The sequence below is a fragment of the Odontesthes bonariensis genome, chromosome 4 (genome assembly GCF_027942865.1).
Source record: "Odontesthes bonariensis isolate fOdoBon6 chromosome 4, fOdoBon6.hap1, whole genome shotgun sequence".
NCBI lineage: Eukaryota > Metazoa > Chordata > Actinopteri > Atheriniformes > Atherinopsidae > Odontesthes > Odontesthes bonariensis.
In genome coordinates, this window is record NC_134509.1 from 10,950,960 (window position 1) to 10,972,516 (window position 21,557).

The 21,557-nt window shown below is 41.5% G+C and overlaps 1 protein-coding gene across 2 annotated transcripts in view; it reads left to right on the forward strand.

The window, feature by feature from the left end:
- The window catches only part of ctnna2 (catenin (cadherin-associated protein), alpha 2), a 303,521-nt gene that overhangs the window by 67,927 nt on the left and 214,037 nt on the right, over positions 1-21,557 (forward strand). The window contains exons 1-2 of one of the 2 annotated variants that reach the window (XM_075462956.1): positions 1,031-1,128; positions 20,587-20,790. In XM_075462956.1, the coding sequence (XP_075319071.1) occupies positions 1,090-1,128; positions 20,587-20,790 (243 nt within the window). In that variant the 5' untranslated portion in view covers positions 1,031-1,089. Of the gene's footprint in view, positions 1-1,030; positions 1,129-20,586; positions 20,791-21,557 lie in introns of those variants that run through there. The other variant, XM_075462955.1, reaches the window with a different exon arrangement.

Sequence of the window (21,557 nt, forward strand, 5' to 3'; positions counted from 1 at the left end):
GAGGTATTAGATCTATTAAGAGAGAAAAACGAAGGTCAGCACAAGCTCAGTTTGCTTCATTTCAGCATCGTTTGACATATAACACAGAGGCTGCCATCTCCCCCCCGCCGAACCTTTACCTTTAAGAGCTCCTCATCAGATCTATCAAAGCACTCCTTCTCCGAAAGCTCTGAGCAGAATGCCCAGAATACACAAGTTTTTGTGCGTAAGTGGTCACTGAATAGTTAGGTTTTAAGTCCTGAAGCATTAAAATATATTTTAAGGTTTTTACCTTTGACAATGTCACCCCTGAATGCTTGAACACATGACTGATCAACGCAGTTGCGAAGGTTTCGACACAGGTTGACCTCATTTCACCGTTTATGTGGATAAAAAGTCGTCTTATTTAGCAAGTATGCGACCTTGAGCCACTGTTTGTCCAGATTTGCCCCAAAGTTGGCTACTTCCTCCTTTATGATGATAGTAGGCTCTGGAAAATTTGACACTCCTAAATTGGACGTGAGTGTTGCAAACCTTGTCAGTGTTTAGCAAATGCAGAGGAGCATTTTTGGGATGACCACTTTTGAATTTGCTGTCCAAAGAGGTCCCCTCTCATGCAGGAATGAAAGTCTTTATTTGGAGATATGAGCTCAGTGGGAGGACAGATGGAGCCAAAGCCCTACGGGAACGTTGGTGAAGGCACACTGTGGCACACGCTTAGATTTTTAGGTCACGGCACCGATGCACAATGTACCAATTCTGTCAGATTCAAAGACCTCAAGATATGCCACACATTCACAGTAGAAAATGTTGACAAGGACAATTTGTATTTGGTTGTACTTGGTTAATCCGATCTGTTTTGCACTGGGAATGAAAAGTTTACTTGTGTCGCTCTGTTAAGAAGCATTTGCATACAGGCCCAATGCGGACGTACTGTAGCTCTTACCTGGTATCTGCAGTGCACATTCTGATATGCAAAAGAATCTACCTCTGTGTCGTTTATATCACTTTGAACGTCTTTATTGCTGCGCAGTTAAAAGAGAGCGGTGATCTATACAGCCTTTTTATATTCCGACTCCTAATCTTTCTCGCTCCTTCACACTTATTTTGATGCGTTGCACCGAGGCAACAAAAACGAACAGCCGCAAAGTAAGTAGCTCTAACAGAACCCTTCGTAGTATTAAAAAGATACAAGATACGCTGTGACTTGTTACTGAGCTAGGAAGAGCCTGTCAGCATAAGTATGAGTTATAGAGGACCTTCGTTTTATTCCTCTGCTGCCACTGCTGCCTTCGATTAGATGAGCCAAGAATCGTGGGGAATAGATGGGGGTGGTGTCTTTTAACATAATTGTGATTGCATCAGGATGATTGCCTCGTCCTCAGCTTTCATTCTTCTTCCTCAACCAGCAAATTAGATTTGTCTCTCTCTGAGCAGGGGTAAACTATTCTGTCTTTGAATTTGGAAGTTTTTCCTTATTATTATGTCAAGTTTGGCCAAGTGTGATGTCCTTTGTGTGTCACATCTGCTTTGTGTGGATCAGTGCAAACAGGTGGTCAAGGGTGCAGCTGTTCACACACATTAGCTTCAGCCTCAGAGAACCCAACAGCTTCACGTAATGGCCAGCAGATGGCAGTGTTTACTTTCATTTAATGCTTGTCCATCTTCCCCCCCTTTCATTCCCCACCCTCTCTCTATCTTTTCCATTTTTATCCCCTTTTCCTGCAGCTGCTTAGAAACAGAGATTTTCAGTTGTGCTCAGAGCAGCAGCCTGCGTCACCTTATGTTGTTGTGTTTTTTTTTCCTGTTTTACCATTAATGAGATTTAAGCCACTTTCGGATTCAGAGTTTTGCTGTATGTAGTTCCCTGAATCGATCGTTGTCAAAGATGGTTCAATATTAGATGATCAGATACAGCCTCTCCAATGTGACCCCTAAGTCCACATATGTTGGACAGTAATGCCTCCTTTCCCTAAACTATCAGAGTCTGTTCTCTTATGTCAAGAAAACTCATATACCCCCTGATACAAAAACTCTTTGAAAGGCACTTAGCGCCTGTGTATTTAGTGTTTACACACACAAGGGCAAACATAAAAGCGCGTTTCATTCACACAACTCTGTCAGAGCCGAGCTTTGAGCCTGCGGCAGGGATCCAAGACACTGGATCACTTTACCATGATTTATATTTCCATCTGCTTGTCCTCAACGCTACCTCTCCCTTTTTTCTGTGGGTTATTCACTTCTGTTTCCCTTACCGTCCCTCTAATTCTTCCCATTTCTCTTTTTGTCCCCATTGTCTGCTGTGTGTTGAACTGAGCCTGTTTGATTGCAGCATTGTATTTTTATGCAAAACTCCCTCCATGTATTGCAGGGGCTGTAGTCTCACTGCAAAATCATATGCTGGTCCTCACTCTGCATACATTATGGTCTAACTATAACTGGATTTACTTGATAGCTCCGGGAAAGCGTGCCTGACAGCCAGTCCTTTCAATCTCACTGCAGCAAGAATTGCCTCAAAGTGTAAGTTGTGTCCCAATACTGCTCATGTCCATCTGTGTTGAGACGGGTAAATGGGCACGTTAATGTTTATTGCACTGAGACACTCCTTACGGCTAATTGGGGATTCCAATAAGCATTCCAGCTGTCAGAACAGCGAAGAGCTGCTGATCCTCCTTTTTCTCTCTTTTACAGAAATGCACTTATATGATGATGAATTGCATATCTTGTTTCGCGGCGTCTTCTTTATTCCCTTCGCCAGTCCGACGGATACCTTTCTCTGGCAGTATGAGCAACATGTACAATAGTGACTGCACGGTGTTGACCTTTCAGCACTTTGCGCATGATCTACTGCTGGGCTAGCTTCAGAGACTGTGGCTCGGGAAACAACCTGGCTCTAATGTATGTATATGTATTCCTAACTGAGGGATAGCTTTCTTGGTAATTGCTGTATCAATCTGTGCAGCGCTATCTTTGCTGTCTCATTTTAGGCTCTTATTTCTCTCCCACTCTGCCCTTTTTTTCTCTCTCTCTCTCACTCTCACTCTCACACTCACACTCACACTCTCACTCACTCACTCACTCACTCACTCACTCACTCACAAAAAAACACTGTCTTCCTTCATTTCTAGCATGTGGGTGTTCAGGAGTGAATCTTGATCCTCACAACGAGTGACTCTTCGATGTGGAAGGTCAGGTGTATACATGCACAGATGCCCAATCATGCAGAGATGCACACTGGCCCCTAAAATATTAATAAAACCATTGAACACAATTCCAAATGGCAGAGCTATTGACAGGGATCCTGTTGTGCTCAATAAAATTCCACTCCCACTGTCATTTTCACCTTGGCTGGGGCTGCATGTTAGCCCAGAGGTACACCTCTTAATTACAGCATCCTCTGCCTGCCGTTTGCAACACTGCCTCATTCTCCATGGACAGATGCACCTGTCAAGAGAAATATGAATAGGGGAAGTAAGCTGAAGTAATGGGACATGACCGGGGAAAATAGAGAAGTATTGGTTTGTTTGTTGCTGTGCAGTAATTAGCCACTGACTGCCCCATCGTGGTGGCGGTAAGGCATGAAGGAGCTTGGGAGGGGGAGTGGGGGACGACGACTGAGTGTGGGAAGAGTTGGTAAAGAGGATCTGTACTCGTTAGAGTTGAAGCTTATACTCTGAGGTCAAGCAACTGTTTGCAGCTTCCAGAAATTCTTTTTCTCAACTTGTTTTCACTTAAAGATTTAGTCTTGCTCAGACTGACTGATTATCTTTCAAGGCACTTTGGCTGCTTGTTAATATATCAGTATGATGGGAACAGTAGAGTAGAAATGAGTACTGAGTTGGTCATATTACAGAAAAATGTCTAATTAATGTGGTGGAAGTTTTCTCTGAACTCCCTATTAAGGTTTAACTACCTTCCTATTACATCTGATGGGAAGTGAAATAGAGACCTTTCAATGTTTCTGCCGGCCGGCCACGTGTTTATTTTCTTCTGCAAGAGAGGTCAGTCAACACCAGTCAGGGTTCATGGTGAAGAAAGACCCAGGAAAAAGGATTTCAAAACCATTTATACCTGAGGAAGGGGCTTTGTTCTTCTAGGTGTGTATTCTTCAACCGTTACCTTGCCACACCCCCCGGGGGAAAGTCTCACACTTTGGAGAAGGGTGTGGGATTTGGTCTTGTTGATCATTAAAAGATAAATAGTCTAAAACAATTATTGTCTGGGTGTTAATTTTAAGACAAATGGTTTGCAGACGTTGAATTTTGCCATTACATTAACCACCCTGCTGATTAATGAACAATTAAAACCAACAAGTATTTAGAATTAAGTATATGAAATCATGAGAAAATCAGCAGTGTTCTTTGCTCAAAGATTTCGGAGGCTGACTGACGGATCTCAGATCAGCTCAAATGAACCTCACTAATGGAGCAAACAAAGCAGAGTTGATTTTAACCAAAGTTAACTGTAACTGCTCAGATGTGAAATCAAACACATGCTGGAAATGTAAAGTATTTGGTCACCTTCCAGCTGTGAACTAAACGCAGTTTAACTTCATTTTTCATGGTGCGTATGTCCTGCCGACGGGACAGCCAAGCTGTCGGTTAATGTGAGCATGCCAGCAGGTGAGGGAGTGAGTCAATCTGGCTGCAACAAGCAGTTGCAGCGGTGCATCCGTTAATCCTGGCTGTCTCTGGTAAGAGTTTGCCTGGTGAAAAACGAGCCGACCTGTGTTCTCACCCCTCGATCACTGTGGCTCAGCACAAAATCAATTCACTGAGCATCCACTGACCATAGTAACTTCTGTAACCTTGTTTCTCTGATTCTTAACTCGAAGTACAACATTGGATCTTCCCAGAATGAATACATGATGTGTAACTCCAGTAACCAAACATACATCCCCCGAGAAATCCTACACAAGAGTGCTAAATTGGCTTTTTAATCCATTAAGAATAAATCTGATTGTCTGAGCTGCTTGTAGCCCTTCCAACATCTGCAGTGCTGCAATAGACCTTCACTCCTTACAGAAATAATCCAGTTCCTCCTGTTGTTCCTTTTTAGATTTAAATAAGCAGTCCAAGTCCTACAAATTCTGGTATTCAGGCAAGATGGATTTCCATGAAGGCAGAACAGTTGGATTGCTAGAAAAATGGCTAGATGACACAGCGGTGATACAGAAGCTAATGCTTTCTAGTAGGTCTAATCATAACATTACTGGGCTCATGGGCAGGATCGACTTTTGCTACTTAAATACCTATTTGCTGATCCGCCCTGACAATCCTGAACAGAAAATTGGTGAAAACTTTCAGTCTAATTCCAGAGTTTAGCCCTTTAGAACACATATGATATTTTGCCATGCAAGTCTCTTAAGATCGCCTGCAAGATTGTCAACCTGTGATGGTGTACAGTTTTTATTAACAATTTTTTTTCCCTTTTTCCATGGCTCACATTCGAAGTAAGTAGGACAAAAAAAAAAACAGACAGAAATGAAAAGAAACTGGATGGTTGGCGTATACTGCAAGCACTCCCTTCTTATATGGACAGGCAATCTAAATTAAAGAGCAACAGCCACCACAGTGAAATACCTCACAGCATCTTCAAACCTTTCTCAGCATAAAACTCATGGGACTTGATTTCTGAGTGGGTGCAGCAAATTACTTTTTTTTTTTTTCTTTTCCTTTTCCCTTTTTTTGTATCTCGCCTTGCAGTCAAGGTCTTCCGTGTAAGAGCCTCAAATGCCTGCTTGCCCACTCAGCTCTCCTAGGTCTCATGGATGCGGGGGCATTCAAGCTCTCGTACAGTACATGTACCACATGCAAGCACACACACACACGGGTTGTGTTGCAACACACAGTCCTGTGTCACCCAAACAGGCTGAGGCTGGCTAACATTGTACTCTCTGGAAATGATTTCTCTGGTGTCAATGCAGGTAAACGCATGAACACAGAAGGCAAGTGGACGATGCGTCTGCTTACGGTCAGTCCAACTGTCCTTGATGGTCGCACAAAGCAACAGTTCACAGAGAAAGGCTTTGAGGACTTTTAGAAATGCATGATCGACTCCCACACATATCCTTGTACTGCTCTGACAATTAGTATGGAAACAAATGCATGAAGGCTAAGAGTCCTGCTTTGCTATCTCAATAAAAATGTCCTGGTAAAAAATCTAATAAAAAATCTAAAAATGATAAGCGAGCTGCTTGTCTAGCATTTTGCCTTCATGCTGCAAAGCAAAGCTTGCGACCTCAAAGTCTGGCAGAAGTGGAATGTAAAATATCCCCCAAGTCTCTTAAAATAGTACAACACACATTCCCTTTTGCAAACACTTATTATAAAGTAGACCTACAATCCACATCTCTTTAGACTTGTTGCCATGATACCATTTTAATAATACGCAGGTTTGATAGATTCAGTGTGTGATAAACAGGTGTGTTAGATTCACAGCTAGTAAGTAAGGTTATACGAGCAAGGCAACACCCCCCCCCTCCCCCCCCCATGCTCCCCAATGCTGTGATTGGCTGCCCACCGCTCCATTGTATGGCATCTGTCTCTGTGAGTGTGTGTGACCCTGTGCATGTGCACGTGTGTTCAACAGGTGCCAACCTGGATGGGTTAAAAGCGGAGTACAAATTTCGTGTATTTCCCTGTACATGACAAATAAATCTGATCTAAAAAATCTTAAATAAATAGATAACACAAGCCAGTAAAGTGGGTCCTCTTTTGCTGAAGCTGAAGTACCCAAAGTAAAAGTACTTTGAACATCGCACCATCAGGATGCACACCATCAGGCCTTGTTTTCTCTTTCTCTTTTGTCCTTTTCCACTTCAACTTTCAGCATTTATTTAAGTACCTAAGTAGCCAGCCGACAATTTCCATAGGCAAGGGGAACCGACCATTAGCCAAGCACGCTTGTTTGAGTAGCACAGCACTCAGAGAACTCTCTAATTGTCCCCTGTGGCTTCCAGAGTGAATGAGATTCCTCATACCTCTGATCTTTATTTGGAAGATGCACTAATGCACCAGTGAAGTTGCTTAAATGAATGTAGCTCTGTTGACAGGCCAATTTAGCTATCATTTTGGGTTAATGGAAAGCTCTGTGGCAGTAAGCACAGAGCACAGCTCTCCAGATCACATACGAGCCCAATGAAAAATAAAAAATTGGATTTCTGTCTTTGGAAGTAACCAGAACAAAACAACATTGTAAAACTGCATGTTTATTATAACTGTGTTAAAACAAAATGTGCTATGTGATGTGTCAAAGAAGCACAACGGAGAACATTAACTTTAATGAAGGACTGATAGGGTTCCCATTACCATGATTCCAACTTTGTTTCTAATCAAATTGATGTTTTCCAGTCGGTTCTTGAGGAATTTTCCATTCAGCTTGAAAATCGAAAGAAATACTCCTTGAGTGATGATATAGTTCTGAATCGGATGAAGCATTTCCTCTCATTTGCATTGCTTTCACTGTCGAGACTTTTCTTTTTTTTTTTTTTTTGCAGCGAGTGAAATTAACTGCTCTCTTTCATATCGATGCGCGACTGACATTATGTCTTCATCTCGTTAGTTCCACATCTTCTGCCCGCATCCCCTTTCCAGTGTTTTAAATCTTGTAATGGTGTCTACTAAAGCATTCACTGTGTGTATATGCCACTGTGCGCAGCTGTTCACTCACTTTCAGCCTCAATGGCATCCAATAGCAAACTGCTTCTTGGCTAAAGGTTTCGAGCTTCCTCTGAACTGAACCCAGTGTACCAAATGCCGCAGCGGTTGAATGTGAAACTTTTGAAAACGATCCTTCCCTGCTTGCCAAAGTCCTCTGGTTGCCTGCTCCCATCCGCAGTGGCTCTCCACACAGATTTAAATGCCTTGTCTCACATTTAGCCAATTGGGTAAAATTAAAGACAAAAAGCTTTACATTAAACATATTACTCTTGAGATGAAGACCATGATGTAATCTTACGGTTTGGAGGCAGTTTAACGGATCTCAATTTTTCATGCTGTGCAAAAAAGTGACTGATGTGGAAACTATTGCTTGTAAATGTATTCCCAGTCGTTCTTTTTCCTGTGCTGTCTTTGCATTAACTATTAATTTAACCGTACACCTCTGCAGTGGGATGTTGGGGCTAGTTTTGTCTGCTTATACAAATTAATTGCATAACTCCTCTCCACGCTGTGCCTGCAACTGTACCTCACTGCGAGCTGGTCTACGAGTCATCACTTAAACAGGAAGCAAACTTCCTTGTCTTTACAAGTGCAATGGTGTTCTCCCTCGAGTGTTACGGCCTCCTAGACCAGCAAACTAACGTGAAACAGTTTATTGGGCTGTCTTTTGTCCACACGGGAGAAACGAAAGACCTACGATTAAAAGGAAAGAAAAGAAATGAAGGAAAAGAAAAATGCCCCTTGAATTGCTTTAGCCAAAAAGGGAGGATATATTTCAAAAGCCAAAACCTGATAAACTTGCAGTGCTATGTGAGGCTTCATCTCACATGGCTGATTCAGAATCATTGTGAATGGTATTATAACAAACTGCATAGGTGCCGTGAAAGAAATTTTTTTTTAATGAAGACAGGCTTTGAAGGGGATGGTATTTCTTTCCTAATCTGATTGGTTTGATTCCTCTAAAAAAGCAAATCATGTGGCAAATTCAGGCCCCAGTGCTACTGCTTGAGCCTGTCCAGTAACATGGCTGTTTAAAAGTGATACAGAAATATCATTAGGCCTGACCAAGTAAGATTGCCTTCACAAACTGCTACCAAATAAAATAAAAAAAAGCACCAAGGTGCTCAATCAGACATGATCTGGTGAACAGGTTCAAATGCCTTCAGATTAATGGAAAGCAGTGCATGTCTGAAAAGGGGCTTTAGGCTTCAGGAAAGTGTAATAAGGAGAGATGGGCAAAGGGATAAAACAGTCCTGCTCTCCCTATCCGTTGTCAGGAGCCCGATATATCAGTCACAGCTTTGACTGCACTCTGAAGGATATTAGTATTAGGTACTATCTATCGTCAGGATGCTGTTGGAATGGATGCAGGCACGAACAAGCGAAGGATCCAGCAAATTAAAACGCACCTCTGGCAAATAAATAAGTATGTGTTTACTTTCATTGCACTTTGCATTGCACTACTGGATCCACATTTACTTTAAAATAAAGAAAAAAAGGAAAGAAAACAAATCTATAGTGTAATCATGTTAACTTGCATATAGAAATGGGGAAATGTTCTTTATAAAGTCACAAGTGAAACGAGTTGACAGACCTGTTTCATATGAAGCAACTCGGCAGCAACAAACTCAGTTGGATAATTGGTGCAATAACGATGACCATCAACCTTTAATATGAACAGTGAAATTCTTATTTTTGTGTGACACTGTTTCACCAATATTTCTTATGCTGTGACCAGAATCTCACACCGTCAGCCCTGTGGCTTATTGACCATTAACGATGCTAAAAACGCAAACCGTCAATCTATTAAATTTGCCTCTGCCTTTTGCTGTTCAGTACAATATCCATGTACTGTACAGAATGTTAAAAAGCAGAAAATGAAATCTATTTATATTCAAATAGAGACTAGTCCCCATATGCATGCACGGTTTTCAATCATGGGAGGCATGTACAGTTATGGTTGCTCCAAAGAAAAGTTGACATGGCTGCCCATGGCTTTTGTGTGGCTGAGCATCACATACCTGCAGTGTTATTTTCCAACTCAAGCCTTATCGTACTTAAGACAACTTTAGACGGCTTCGGTCTTACAGTTAAAGGAAGATAAATGATGCATGTGTTTTGGAACTTTCATGAACACCGGTTTTGAGTATCCCAACGGTAACAAAGAAGGATGAAATGATGGCCCATGAGCACACGTATTCCACCTCTCACATCTGTGCTTGAAAATGATATCGCCTCAAAGATTTTTATTTGCATTTAGATATTAGACGATCAGTCATGCATTTAAGAAAACAATCTGTGAACCCAGCTTTGTTTGAGGCGCACGTACTCTTTGGATCGTTGTCTTTTTTTGGGAAGCTCAGCAATTTCAAGCTGTTTACTCGCTGAAGGCTTGGCATATTCCAAAATGTCCTGGTATTTCCAGAAAAGCAAAGATTCCAGTCACGTTTACTGCTTTCTGCAGCTGTACACGACCTCCGCTGCAGCTCAGGCTCGCCTCCACACCTTTGTCCGTTGGTCTTCATTTTTACAGTTTAATGTCATTACTTCTTAAAACCGGTGCTCTACAGACCTGTTAACGTTTAGTCCCTTTTCCCCCCTTTTTTTCATTAAAAGGGCACTGCAGCAAAATGTGTAAACAATGGCTTAATTAGTTTGTAGTGATTTTCTTATTACAGCCTCCATCAGGTTATTTTCCCAGACAGCAGCTTTGCATACAAAGAAATGGTTTTCAAAAATAAATAATATGTGATTTGAGATGCTTTTTAAGAAAAACAGTTCTGCAGCACAGCAATGCTTTGTTATGGTTTTATTTCAGATGAATTATGGTCGACGTTTTGCACACCTAATCACATGCAGATTGAATACTTTTTAATTGCGAATCTGTGATGGATCTGCACCAGCTTGATTTATCATTTTCTTAATAATTCACCTAAAAACTAATTGTGGATTGATATCAGGAAGCAGAGCCTTGCTCCTGATGAATGAAATGAAACACACACCCTTCGACGTGAGTGCAAAACTTATGAAAACTGATATATTTGCATGTGATCAGAGTTACAGCAGTGGGCATGATTCACTTTGTCCTCATTGATGTTGCTCTCGCTGCCTGGCCACAGGGGAACCATGCCTGTGGGAAAAGTCCCAGTGTCCCAGTTGACAGCCTGCTGCACTGTGCCATTGTTTAAAGATCTCCACCTTTCTGTTGCTCTTTCCCTGTTTGTCAATTGACAATAGAGATTCTCAATAATCTACCATGGATGGGTGCAGTAAAAAAAAAAAAAAGATACAAATTAGTTTAAAAATCAGATGATTACACTTAATTTTTGTCTTTACATGTTTTAATCTTCACTTCTAAAAGGATAAGTTGATGGTTATTGTCTCTCTTGGTGACAGTTGAATGACAAAAACAGGACTCATTTTATTCTACTGTTGGTCCTAATCAGCTCTGACCCACCAGGGCATCTACTTAAAGGGATAGTTCGCCTCTTTTGACATGAAGCTGTATGACATCCCATATTAGCAACATCATTCATGAACATTGATTTACCCCCTGCTGCGTCCTGTGAGCCGAGTTCCAGCCTCGTTTTGGTGTTGACGAAGGTAGTTCGGCTAGTTGTCTGGGGACACAAAATAAAGTGTCTTGCTTCTTAAAACAATATGCGTTCAAAAGAGTAATACATTTGCATCACAAAATCGTTGTCCAGGAAAAAGTCAGACCTCACATCGCTTGGCGCTATTTTTGCCTCCCTTGATATCAATGCATCCAATGTAAACTGTGCAGACCAAAGAGCAGACCGAGCAGTCCCCTGCTTCCGAGCAGTAAACACCGTAACAGGTGCAGCTATCGCTAGGTGGCTGGACGCATTGATATCAAGGGAGGCAAAAATAGCGCCAAGCGATGTGAGGTCTGACTTTTTCCTGGACAACGATGGCTGGACAGCCAACTAGCCGGACTACCTTCGTCAACTCCAAAACTCGGCTGGAACTCCGCTCACGGGACACAGCAGGGGGTAAGTCAATGTTCATAAATGACGTTGCTAATATGGGATGTCATACAGCTTCATGTCAAAAGAGGCGAACTATCCCTTTAAGCATCACTTGAGTTGAGATAATTTGATAATCCTTTTAACCTCAGGCATTTAGGCACTAACACACAGAATTACATCTATCTTAGCTGCAGTGTCAAATCCAGTTGGTTACCCTTACTGCTCAAACTACTAAGTTTAATACTAAGTGGAATAGAAATTGTTTGTCATATTATACACTTAAGAAAAGCTGGGGAGGAGTAGATGTACTAATAATCAAATAAAGTCAACTAAATTATTTGTCAGGGACAGCAGTCGCAAGTCACCCAATAACTGTGATATGTACAGATGTATACTGTGCCTGTGGATATATGAGGGTATATGATGTCATAGCATAGAAGGAGTGTATACAGAATGTGATGTAATTTGTCCAAAGTAGTTTAGAAACTTTGCCGTGTTTTCTGCAAACTTGGACTTGACTCAGACACAAAGGATGCAGGGCATATGAGAGGGCCCGTTCAAGCTCCCAGTGAGTAATTAATAAAGACCTCTTCCTCACCCCAACCTTTTTCTTGCTCAGCATGCCTTCACCGAAAAAGAGAGGACGCAGATAAATACATTTAGATTTTAATTGCATTTTTTACATTTTTTTTGTTGAAGTCGGTGATTTCTAATTAGCTTTATTTTGCCATTATTTTTGTTGTAAAAATGAGTTAATGGATGGGGATTAGTAGGTGAGCCATGATGGACATAATTATGTTTTCAAACCTCCCTGTTATATCTTTCCCTATTCTTTTGTTAGTCCAAGTACGTGACTATGATTGTGGAAGCGGGGGAAGTAGGTACTTTAAAGTCTCATTGCATCAGCTTTCCTTAAGAATGTCCCCGTCCCTTCCCCACAACTATTAACAGTCTCAACAGTGCCACAGGGCCTCGGTGCTGGAGCCAGGCATAGACTTCCATATCATTTACTATCTTTGCATTTCCAATTTTCTATAGTACCTATTTATAGCAGTTCATCAACTAAAGATCAGCTGAGATTTAAAAGCCAAGCTTTTGATTGTTTCAGGTGGCTCGGTCGACAAGAACGAATGGCTGCAGGGGGAAGAAAAGAAAAGAACCGGACAAGCTTGTGGTTCCCGTCATATGCGATGATAAAATATGATCAGCAAACAAAGGAGATCAGAAATGAAAGCCTGGCTTCGATATAAACCTGCCTCAAATATAGGCCTTTTAACCCCTGCAGATGGAAAGGCCATGTTGAGGAACTGTGGTATGAGTTGTTGCTCTTTGGTGATGAACCTGTTTAAACAGCTGCTTGTTGGATTATTTTTATTCTCAGACTTGACGGTTATGCCGTCCCCTCTTATACACACACCACACATTTTGTAGACGGACTCAGCATGGAGTTAATATTGACACAGCGTAAAGCCGTCTGACTGAGGGAGAAATGTCATCCACGCAAATGGACAACCCTGTGTATGTAAATGTAAAGGTCCCTATGAAAGGATATCTGTAGAAATGGGCAACTGTTAATGTGTTCTTAGTGATGTAACGTGTAACGAGCGCCCAGGTGTCTTTTTTTTTTTTTTTTTGCAAGTGGGTTTGAGCTGCGAGAGAAAAAGATTTTCCACACTCGATGATGAGATAACCGAAAAAGCAATATTACAATATTGTGTCTTTTATTTCCACAGTTTTTTTCTGTGAAGGCGGGAGGTGGCTTGCAGATATGGCGCTATCTGTACTCTCAGTCGCTGTCATCTCAGCTTCAGCTAAACTGTGAAGGCCACTGTCACGGCTATTTAGAAATTGCTTCTGAGAGGGTGGGGGGGTGATTCTGTCTGTTAAACGTTATTATGGGTAACTTAAACTCGCCAGACCCGGGCGAGAGCTCAGTTAATCGTCTCCTCTCTTTGAGCACTGTTGTGGCCTGCAGGAGTCTCAGCTGGCTGGCAGAGATGGATGTGCTGTTTGTTGTCATTCTGCTTTAAAGCCATTAGTTTCTCTTGTAAGTGTTCGAAGATGTATGCGGAGTCCTTAAAACGTTTTAGTTTCTTTCCCTCCAGTAAAAGTGATTCTAATTTTGTGGAGCATATCAAATTTAAAATCAATTGTCTCCTTTTAAATGTAGTAAACTACAACCAATTTGGAGTGTTGCAAATGATTTGAATTAGTTGTTTACATATAGAGTTATCTGTTTGCCGAGTCATTTTTGGTCGTTGTTTTTTTTGTGGTCAAGTGGGAACAAAGTGGTTCCTGTAATCTATAAAGATGTCATTATCTCCCTATTTACTGGACTCCCAAGTATAGCGGCGCAGACCAACTTCCAGAAATATTGATTCTGCCTATCTCCTGAACACATCAAATGAGATTACGTAAGACATCGGATTTGTCTTTGCTGATGACCCCGGGATGCATCCTTTGTTTGATCTCACTGGAAACTACTGTCGAATGACCATCTGTCGGACCTGCTCCCACTTTGTTTCCCTAGCTTTGAAAGATGATTGAAATGTGACTAAACTCTTTAGAAAAGCACACTAAAATGTTAATTAGCGAGCTCAGTAATGCGATTCTCACAGTTTAACTGTCATCAGGGCTGTCATTCCAGCTGTTCAGAAGTGTACAGCCATATGATGGATAACTTTTTAAGCCCAGACAACTTTAATCCATTAACGGGGAATTGGATAAAAGTTACACCAATTTAAATACCCGACAGTCTAGCGGATGACGGGCTCATTCGTTTTTGACATTGCAGCAATGTCACGCAACAGGCAAGGTAGTCGGATTACTTTTAGCCAGGATGATCACTGTTTGACAGACAGCCTCATTTACAAAAACTGGTGAATCCTTTGGATTATAACTGATGAGACCCAGGATGATAAAAAGAACATAATTGTCTTGCTCCTTGAACTCACACTGAAAGCCTCATGTGATGGGTTGTTTGCTCTCTGGCCTTTATGCTTTTATCTTCAGGGGATCTTTGAGCAAACAGTCATTTTTGGAGCTAAAACACTTTAATGCCTAATCTGATACATCAAAAGTGCGTCTTTCAGCATGTATGTGCTGTTGGGTCTAAAGACAGTTGAAAACTGACAAACGAATATGGGCTTAAAGTACTGAGTCTTGGCTTGAGTTTACTGGTATTTACATCCCGATTGGAGGGTGAAGAACTCCAGTCTTTATGTTGACACGTTCTTCTCGGGGGCTCTATTTTAATTGGTCAATTAACTCACAAGCTGTTTCGCCTCTGTGTATGAATATACACCTATGAGTGGGCAGGTCTGTCCAGACTTCTGACTGCTACTGTCTATTGCCAGAAAAAAACTGGGCACCGCTCCAGCTACCATTACCTCGGTTGTGGGAGCAATCTTGTTGGCTTCATTATGCTACTGTACTGTATGATTTATGACTCTGTCTACGTGCATCTGCTACATTAATAAACTTTAAGGCACACTAATAATTTAACAAAGTTTTGAAACCACATCGTACCCCGAGTATCATAAGCATCGCCGCTTAGAATCTCATCAGTTTAGAGAGCATAGTTTTGGGGATTGTCTTTTCAGTTCCATTGTTCTCCACTCCTGGTGTTGCTTGGTTGTTTGTTTGTTGCAGGCATATCTCCTTCAGCGTATATTTCCCAGTGACTGGAAGAAGAGGGGAGCAAAAGACAACAATAAAAAGCACTTTTATCCTGATGATTTTTTTTTTTTTTTACTTTTTTGATGCCGAGTGTCAGATGTTGCCATGGTAGCAAAGGTATGACGCGCAGTTTTTGATATGTCGGAGCCAGGCGGAGGATGCAAAAGTCATCGCTCACCTATTGTTGCCGTGGTACATTCATGCATCATTTTGTCTTGTAGCACTGTTTTTCAGTTTGTGAGCAAATGCATCAAGGCATCACACACAGAGAGAGAGGAATGCAAGGGGATATCAGGCAGTGCGAACCCGAGGGAGCAAATTACACATGCATTGATTTTGATGTAGTGTTACCAGGCAGGGAAAAAGTAAGGGGCTGACTGAAATACGCATTCAAACATTTTTCGTTTGGAAAAGAAGTTTGAGGCATATTCAAATGAGAACTGCCCACAGAGAGCTAAATCTGTTGAATGTTGATTGTACTGAAAGTTGTTGCGTATGCAGCCTTATTTCAACGTAGGTGTACACAGGTCACAATTAGAGTTGATGTGATTAAACCAACAGGATGCACATTCAATACAAAATCAGGTTGTTATGACCACTGAGAATTACCTTTTTTTTTATTTTTCAGAAATGGGTATCATAATGTGGAACATTTACAGAAGAAAATAGCCAAAATGGCTATTGGCATTGGTACAGGGTATCAAGGGGTACAGGGTACCAGGACTTGGACAGGTAATTCAGGCTGTGCACCGACTTCCCGGTGCAGCGACACTGAATCTGACATTATTAAAACACAAATTACCATAAATTCACCATTTTGAGTGGTCTATGGATGATATGACATGAAAAAGTGAGGGCGTTAAAGTTACCCAGCTGTAACTGCCAAAATAACCCGAAAGTCATTTATCATCGTCCATTATTATTGTAACGGGTAAGCTGTATTTTTGACATCTGTGACATGTTGCCTGCACACAGAAACTACCTTGAAGGGGACATTGTTACTGATATGAGATCAATATGTTTTTATCGTCTATATTGTTCAGAACTGCTTACTTCACATTTGAAAAAAAAAAAAAAATAGAAAAAGCTGTTCTCCAATTGAAAATCAATGGAGAATATTTTGTTTTCTTTAGTAAGCAAAGTGGAAACTGCTGAGCTGAATGTAATCTGTCATCTTCTGCAGCATCCCAAAGCTGCGGTTCTATGTCATTTACTGATTTGATTGATGTCGTTCACATTTAATCAAGGGATGGCTCTGCCGAGGTTGATTAAGGATATAACCACTAAAACAACAATAACGACAAACAAGTTAATCCTTTCTGTGGCTGCTTCTTTATCTGTTGTGATGTTGGGGATTTGCTCCCGTTGTTTCTCCCGTCCCACCGAGGATTGTCAAAACCACTTTTCACTTTCGGCACGTTTTTTTTTTTTTTTTTTTCCCCCCATCCAAAACAATTTCTACCCTTAACCTTTCTTTTGATGTTAGAAGCTATCACTAGATAGCTTCCATCAATCCGATGAACCAAGAGAAGAGGAGAGTAATGCCATGTTTTCCACAGAAAAAACCTGCAGTCCGGTAACGATATAACTGATGCTGCAAGCATCTGCACTGACCCGACCTCTGTAGGGGCGGGCATTTTTGTTTGTTATCACACCTCAAATCTGCCCATAGTTGCTAATATAAGATACTGACACACTAAACCTCACAGTTTTGTACTGCAATATGTTTTCCTGCTCTGTTTGAGCGGAGGTTTGTAGAAAATGCGCACCCCTCGCAAAGTGTTGGACCTTTCCTTTATATTGCCAACTGTGCACAGCTGGTCAGTTCTTGTTGATACGACTTTCAGCTCAGTAGTTTTGAAAGATCATGAAAATGGGATTGCACAGATGTCTTCCCAGGTGGAGATTACACCGTCAAACTGTAGAGAATTGATTCGTTGTATGCAGCTGACGGTGTGGCAGTGGCGCGTGCCAGCACGATGCAGGCCAAGGCGTCACGTGCCACAGAGAGAAGATTGAATATTTTGAAAACTGGCTGCGAAAGCTACTTCTCCGCCTGGTTCCTGGTTTACCGCAATGCTCCATTAAGGATGAAGCAAAGAAATATCCTCTCCATTGAATATATACGTTTTGCTTTTTAATTTGTGGTTTTAAAGTAGGCGCACTAATCAATAGTTATTGCCCCCCCCCCCCGACACAAACGGGCCTTCACAAAGCTGTATTGTTTAAGGACAGACGGCCAAAACTTCAGCCGGAGTCAGGTGCCGTTCATTATGTTCATCAATCAGATGGTTGCTTATGACTAATGTCCCTGCTAGGCCACAGTGGGAAGAGCTTTGTCAAACACAGTGATGGTCAAAAGCAGACAGCCCTGGAAGCCTGCAATGGGGCCACTAGAGGCAACGCAATGGTGCACTCAAGACTTTGCTGAACTTCCCTTGTAGACAAAACAATTGTCATCAAATATCCTGAAGTCCCGGAGGGCATATTTGACATAGGCCAATATGACAAGTGCCTTGGTTGTGCGCTGGTTTGTGCCTCGAAGTGGGGTCAAACTAATAACCTCACTCGTTGTGGGCCAAGCATAAGGTTGCCTCTGGTCTCGTCAGAATCAAATGGTACACTCAAACAGAATTACAGACCTCCACAGACTGGCCTAAAAAAGAGAAATTCCTGCGGAAGAAAAAGGAAAAACCACAAAAAAATACCCCCGGAGGTGCACGCTCTCTAACTGATCTCTGCAAACTACCCAGTCATAACTACAGGAGGCTGTGTCTTTTGCTTGAATGTGTTCGCTGCACTATTTTGAACCAGATTGTTGCTGTGGGATATTTTAGGATGATTTTGATTGATGCTTTTAATTCAGCCACGTTGGAAAAGTTTTTCGTTACTCATTGTTGTTTGTATTTGCCAAGTAGTTTTCAGAAATGCAGTTTTTTTTTCTTTTTTTTTCTTCCTGGCCTCTAAAGCAAAGTGTTAACAACATGGCAACAGCTAATGAATTTCTATGAGAACAAAAGTCTCAGAAAATGATTTGGGGAACTGGCACAATCAGTCGGGTTTGTGAGCTTCTTGGATGACTTCAGCCATTGCCAATTACCTTGAAATCCTCCCAGCCTTTGTCAGCCCAGCATTTTCTACTCTTTTTCTACCCTGCCCATTCCCAACTCCCAATGATAATTGCAAGCCGACACCCAGTGTGGAATAACAATTCCTGTGAGTCCTCGGGAACGTTCCTGCTTTCTCTTCATGTCCTTTTATTCTTTGCACGTTTTCCTTGAGATCCACAGTATTATTAGCTCTTAAAGTAATAATTTATTGCGTTGTTGTTCAAATCGGAACCGTTCACAAAATAGTGAGGACTCGGCCCACTTGATTTTCTCTCTCTTATATTTCCATGCAGCCTGTTTTTGTATCCTATAGGTACGTTATGTTCTTGGTTAAGATTTAGGGCAACCTTACTCCACCTCAGATGTACATTACAGGATCATTTTTCAAGGATCAATTATTTATTTTTTTTATCACAAGTCAGACTTGACTTTAGATGCAGACAGTGGGGAAAAAACCCCAGTATGGAACAAATTATAGGAAATGAAGTGAAGGAAACAGAAGAAACTTACACTTGCATTTTTCTGCAATTTCTCACTGCTATGTTTTTTTCTTCTTCTTTTTTATTCCATAGCTCGAAACTGTATTTGTTTTTTTGTATTTTTCACCTGTTATTTTTCAGTTTTTCTTTGTTCTTTTTACTGTGCAAGCTTGGCTGTACTACAATATTCTGCAACCCCCTCTCTTACCTTAGAGGTTATTATGCATCATGTGCGTCTGACACCCTGCTCAAGGACTAGACTTGCACAGAATTTCCCCACTGGGGATGAATAAAGTATTTTTCTTTTCTATTATATTCTATAAACTTTTGATTTATTTCGTTATGTGGAACCTTAAGGTGGCAAGACTAAACTATAATTGCTATTTGGTAAATCTGAATTTAGACGTGACGAAGAATATATGAAAATACATTTCTCTAGAAAATAATGAAACGTATCTTTGAGAATAACTATTAACTTTTCCATGTGTTCGGGGCGGTCGGTGGCGTAGTGGGTTAAGCAGCCGCCCCATGTACAGAGGCTACAGTCCTCGCTGCAGCTGGTCCTGGTTCGAGTCCAACACCGAGCGGCCCTTTGCTGCATGTCTTCCCCCTCTCTCTGTCCCCTGCTTCCTGTCTCTCTCCAACTGTCCTATCATTAAAAAAAAAAAAGGCATAAAAAGTCCCGCAAAAAAAAACTTTTCCATGTGTTCTCCCCTCTGTGGGTTAAAACCTACAGTGTCAGAAAGTATGATTGTGACAATGATGAATGATTTTTATCACTGCAGTGTTCACATTGTAGCTCACAATGAAAGGTAATCCCTGTGTTTTTTTTTTGCATTCAAATATGTGTTATAAAGGAGAAAAGCAGAGGAGTTAATATAAGGGGCACTTTCATTTTTCTTTTTTCTGGTTATCACTTCAACAGACAGCCCTGCAGGTCAAGTAAGCACCCCCCCCCCCAAAAAAAAAAAAAAAAAAAAAGCTTTTGGTGGTGTATCACTTTCAATTTATCATCTCCAAGTAAAGCTCCTCTCTCTTCGAACTTCCTTATGAACCCTTAGATCCTCCTTCTTCGTGATGGTAGCTGATTGTCATTGTTTCAGTGATTCATCCTCGTTCAGTATTATAATTTGAATACATTACAATAAATCAAAAAGTGTGAAAATCTTAAGCTAATATTAGACTCTTTACCAGCACACCGAAGCCCAGTGCTGAGCGTTGTGTGTTCTTTAAGCAAGTGTATACACTGTCAGTAATTACACACGAATATGTGTTTTTCAGATACACATACAGTAAGAAGGCAGATAGCACCACTATGCAGTTGTTCTATGCCGACCGGATTGTGATACCTTCATCGGTCCACGGAAAAGAATGGGCTCAAACATTTAACAATGACTGTATTTTTTGGCCATGCTGAACTCCCTGACAAGTGTTGAGTCATTCCACCAGTACGCTGGCTGGTCAACAAAGAACGCTAACATTGAACTGTTTTTGAAGATTACTCCCTCCAGACAAGTGCTGCCATCTTTGGCTGCAGGATTACTCTCACGGAACACCTGGCACACTTTTTCCAACAGTTTTCAATAATAATAAAAATTGTGTCGCAAGTTATCGCACTGCCTACATGCTGGTCTTTCTTTTACCGTTTCTAGCTTAACTGTGCTGGCCTACTCGTCTTTTTGCCCCACAGAACAAGATTATCCTGGACCCTCTGACATTCAGCGAGGCTCGCTTCAGGCCCTCTCTGGAGGAACGCTTGGAGAGCATCATCAGCGGTGCCGCACTCATGGCCGACTCCTCGTGCACACGCGACGACCGTCGCGAACGCATCGTGGCAGAGTGCAACGCCGTTCGACAGGCCCTTCAAGACTTGTTGAGCGAGTACATGAACAATGTGAGTCCTCTCTAATTATTTAGTCCTCATTTGTAACAGTTGTTCTTGTCATTTGATGTCACACACGCCACTGAAACACGCTGCTGACGTACTTTGACTGCTCCTCTTTTTCCTTACTTCCTTTTCACTGCATGACTACACTCTGCTACTACACATTCACTGATGTACCTGTGGACATGCCGTATGTGTGCATTTGCAGAGCTAAACTTATCTCTCTACTCCACTACACTACTCTCATGTTTTTTTCATGTAAGTATTGCTTACCTGGATGTTTGTCCTCCTCTATCACTCCCCCTGAGGTTCTTGTAGGGATTTTGTGTTTTTTTTTCCTATCTATTTTGGGGGATTGAGGACCTGGGCCTTATATGCTGTAGAGAGAGGAAAAGCCCCCTGAGGTTCATTTGTGATACTGAACTAAATAAACTTAGTGACTTGATAGCAGATGAAAGCACCTGCCCATACTGCTCAATGTTTGTTGGATGTGCAGAGTCTAGAGCAATCTCAGGATGTTGGGGATTTTTATTTTTTTTTGTACCATCAGTTACTCTTTGTTGATCCACTTGGTATTTTCACTAGAAGCAGGCTTAAAGGTGAGAAGAGAAGAGACGGTGCAAGGTGAAGTGTTGGGGGGGGAGTCGGCTCTTTGACGTGCTGAGAATAGATGTTACGATCGTGTCTATTTTAAGGACATCACACCGCTGATAATCGCATGATTCCATCAGTGCATAGGGAGCGAAAAATTGATAGAAATGCCCAAGTACATGTTC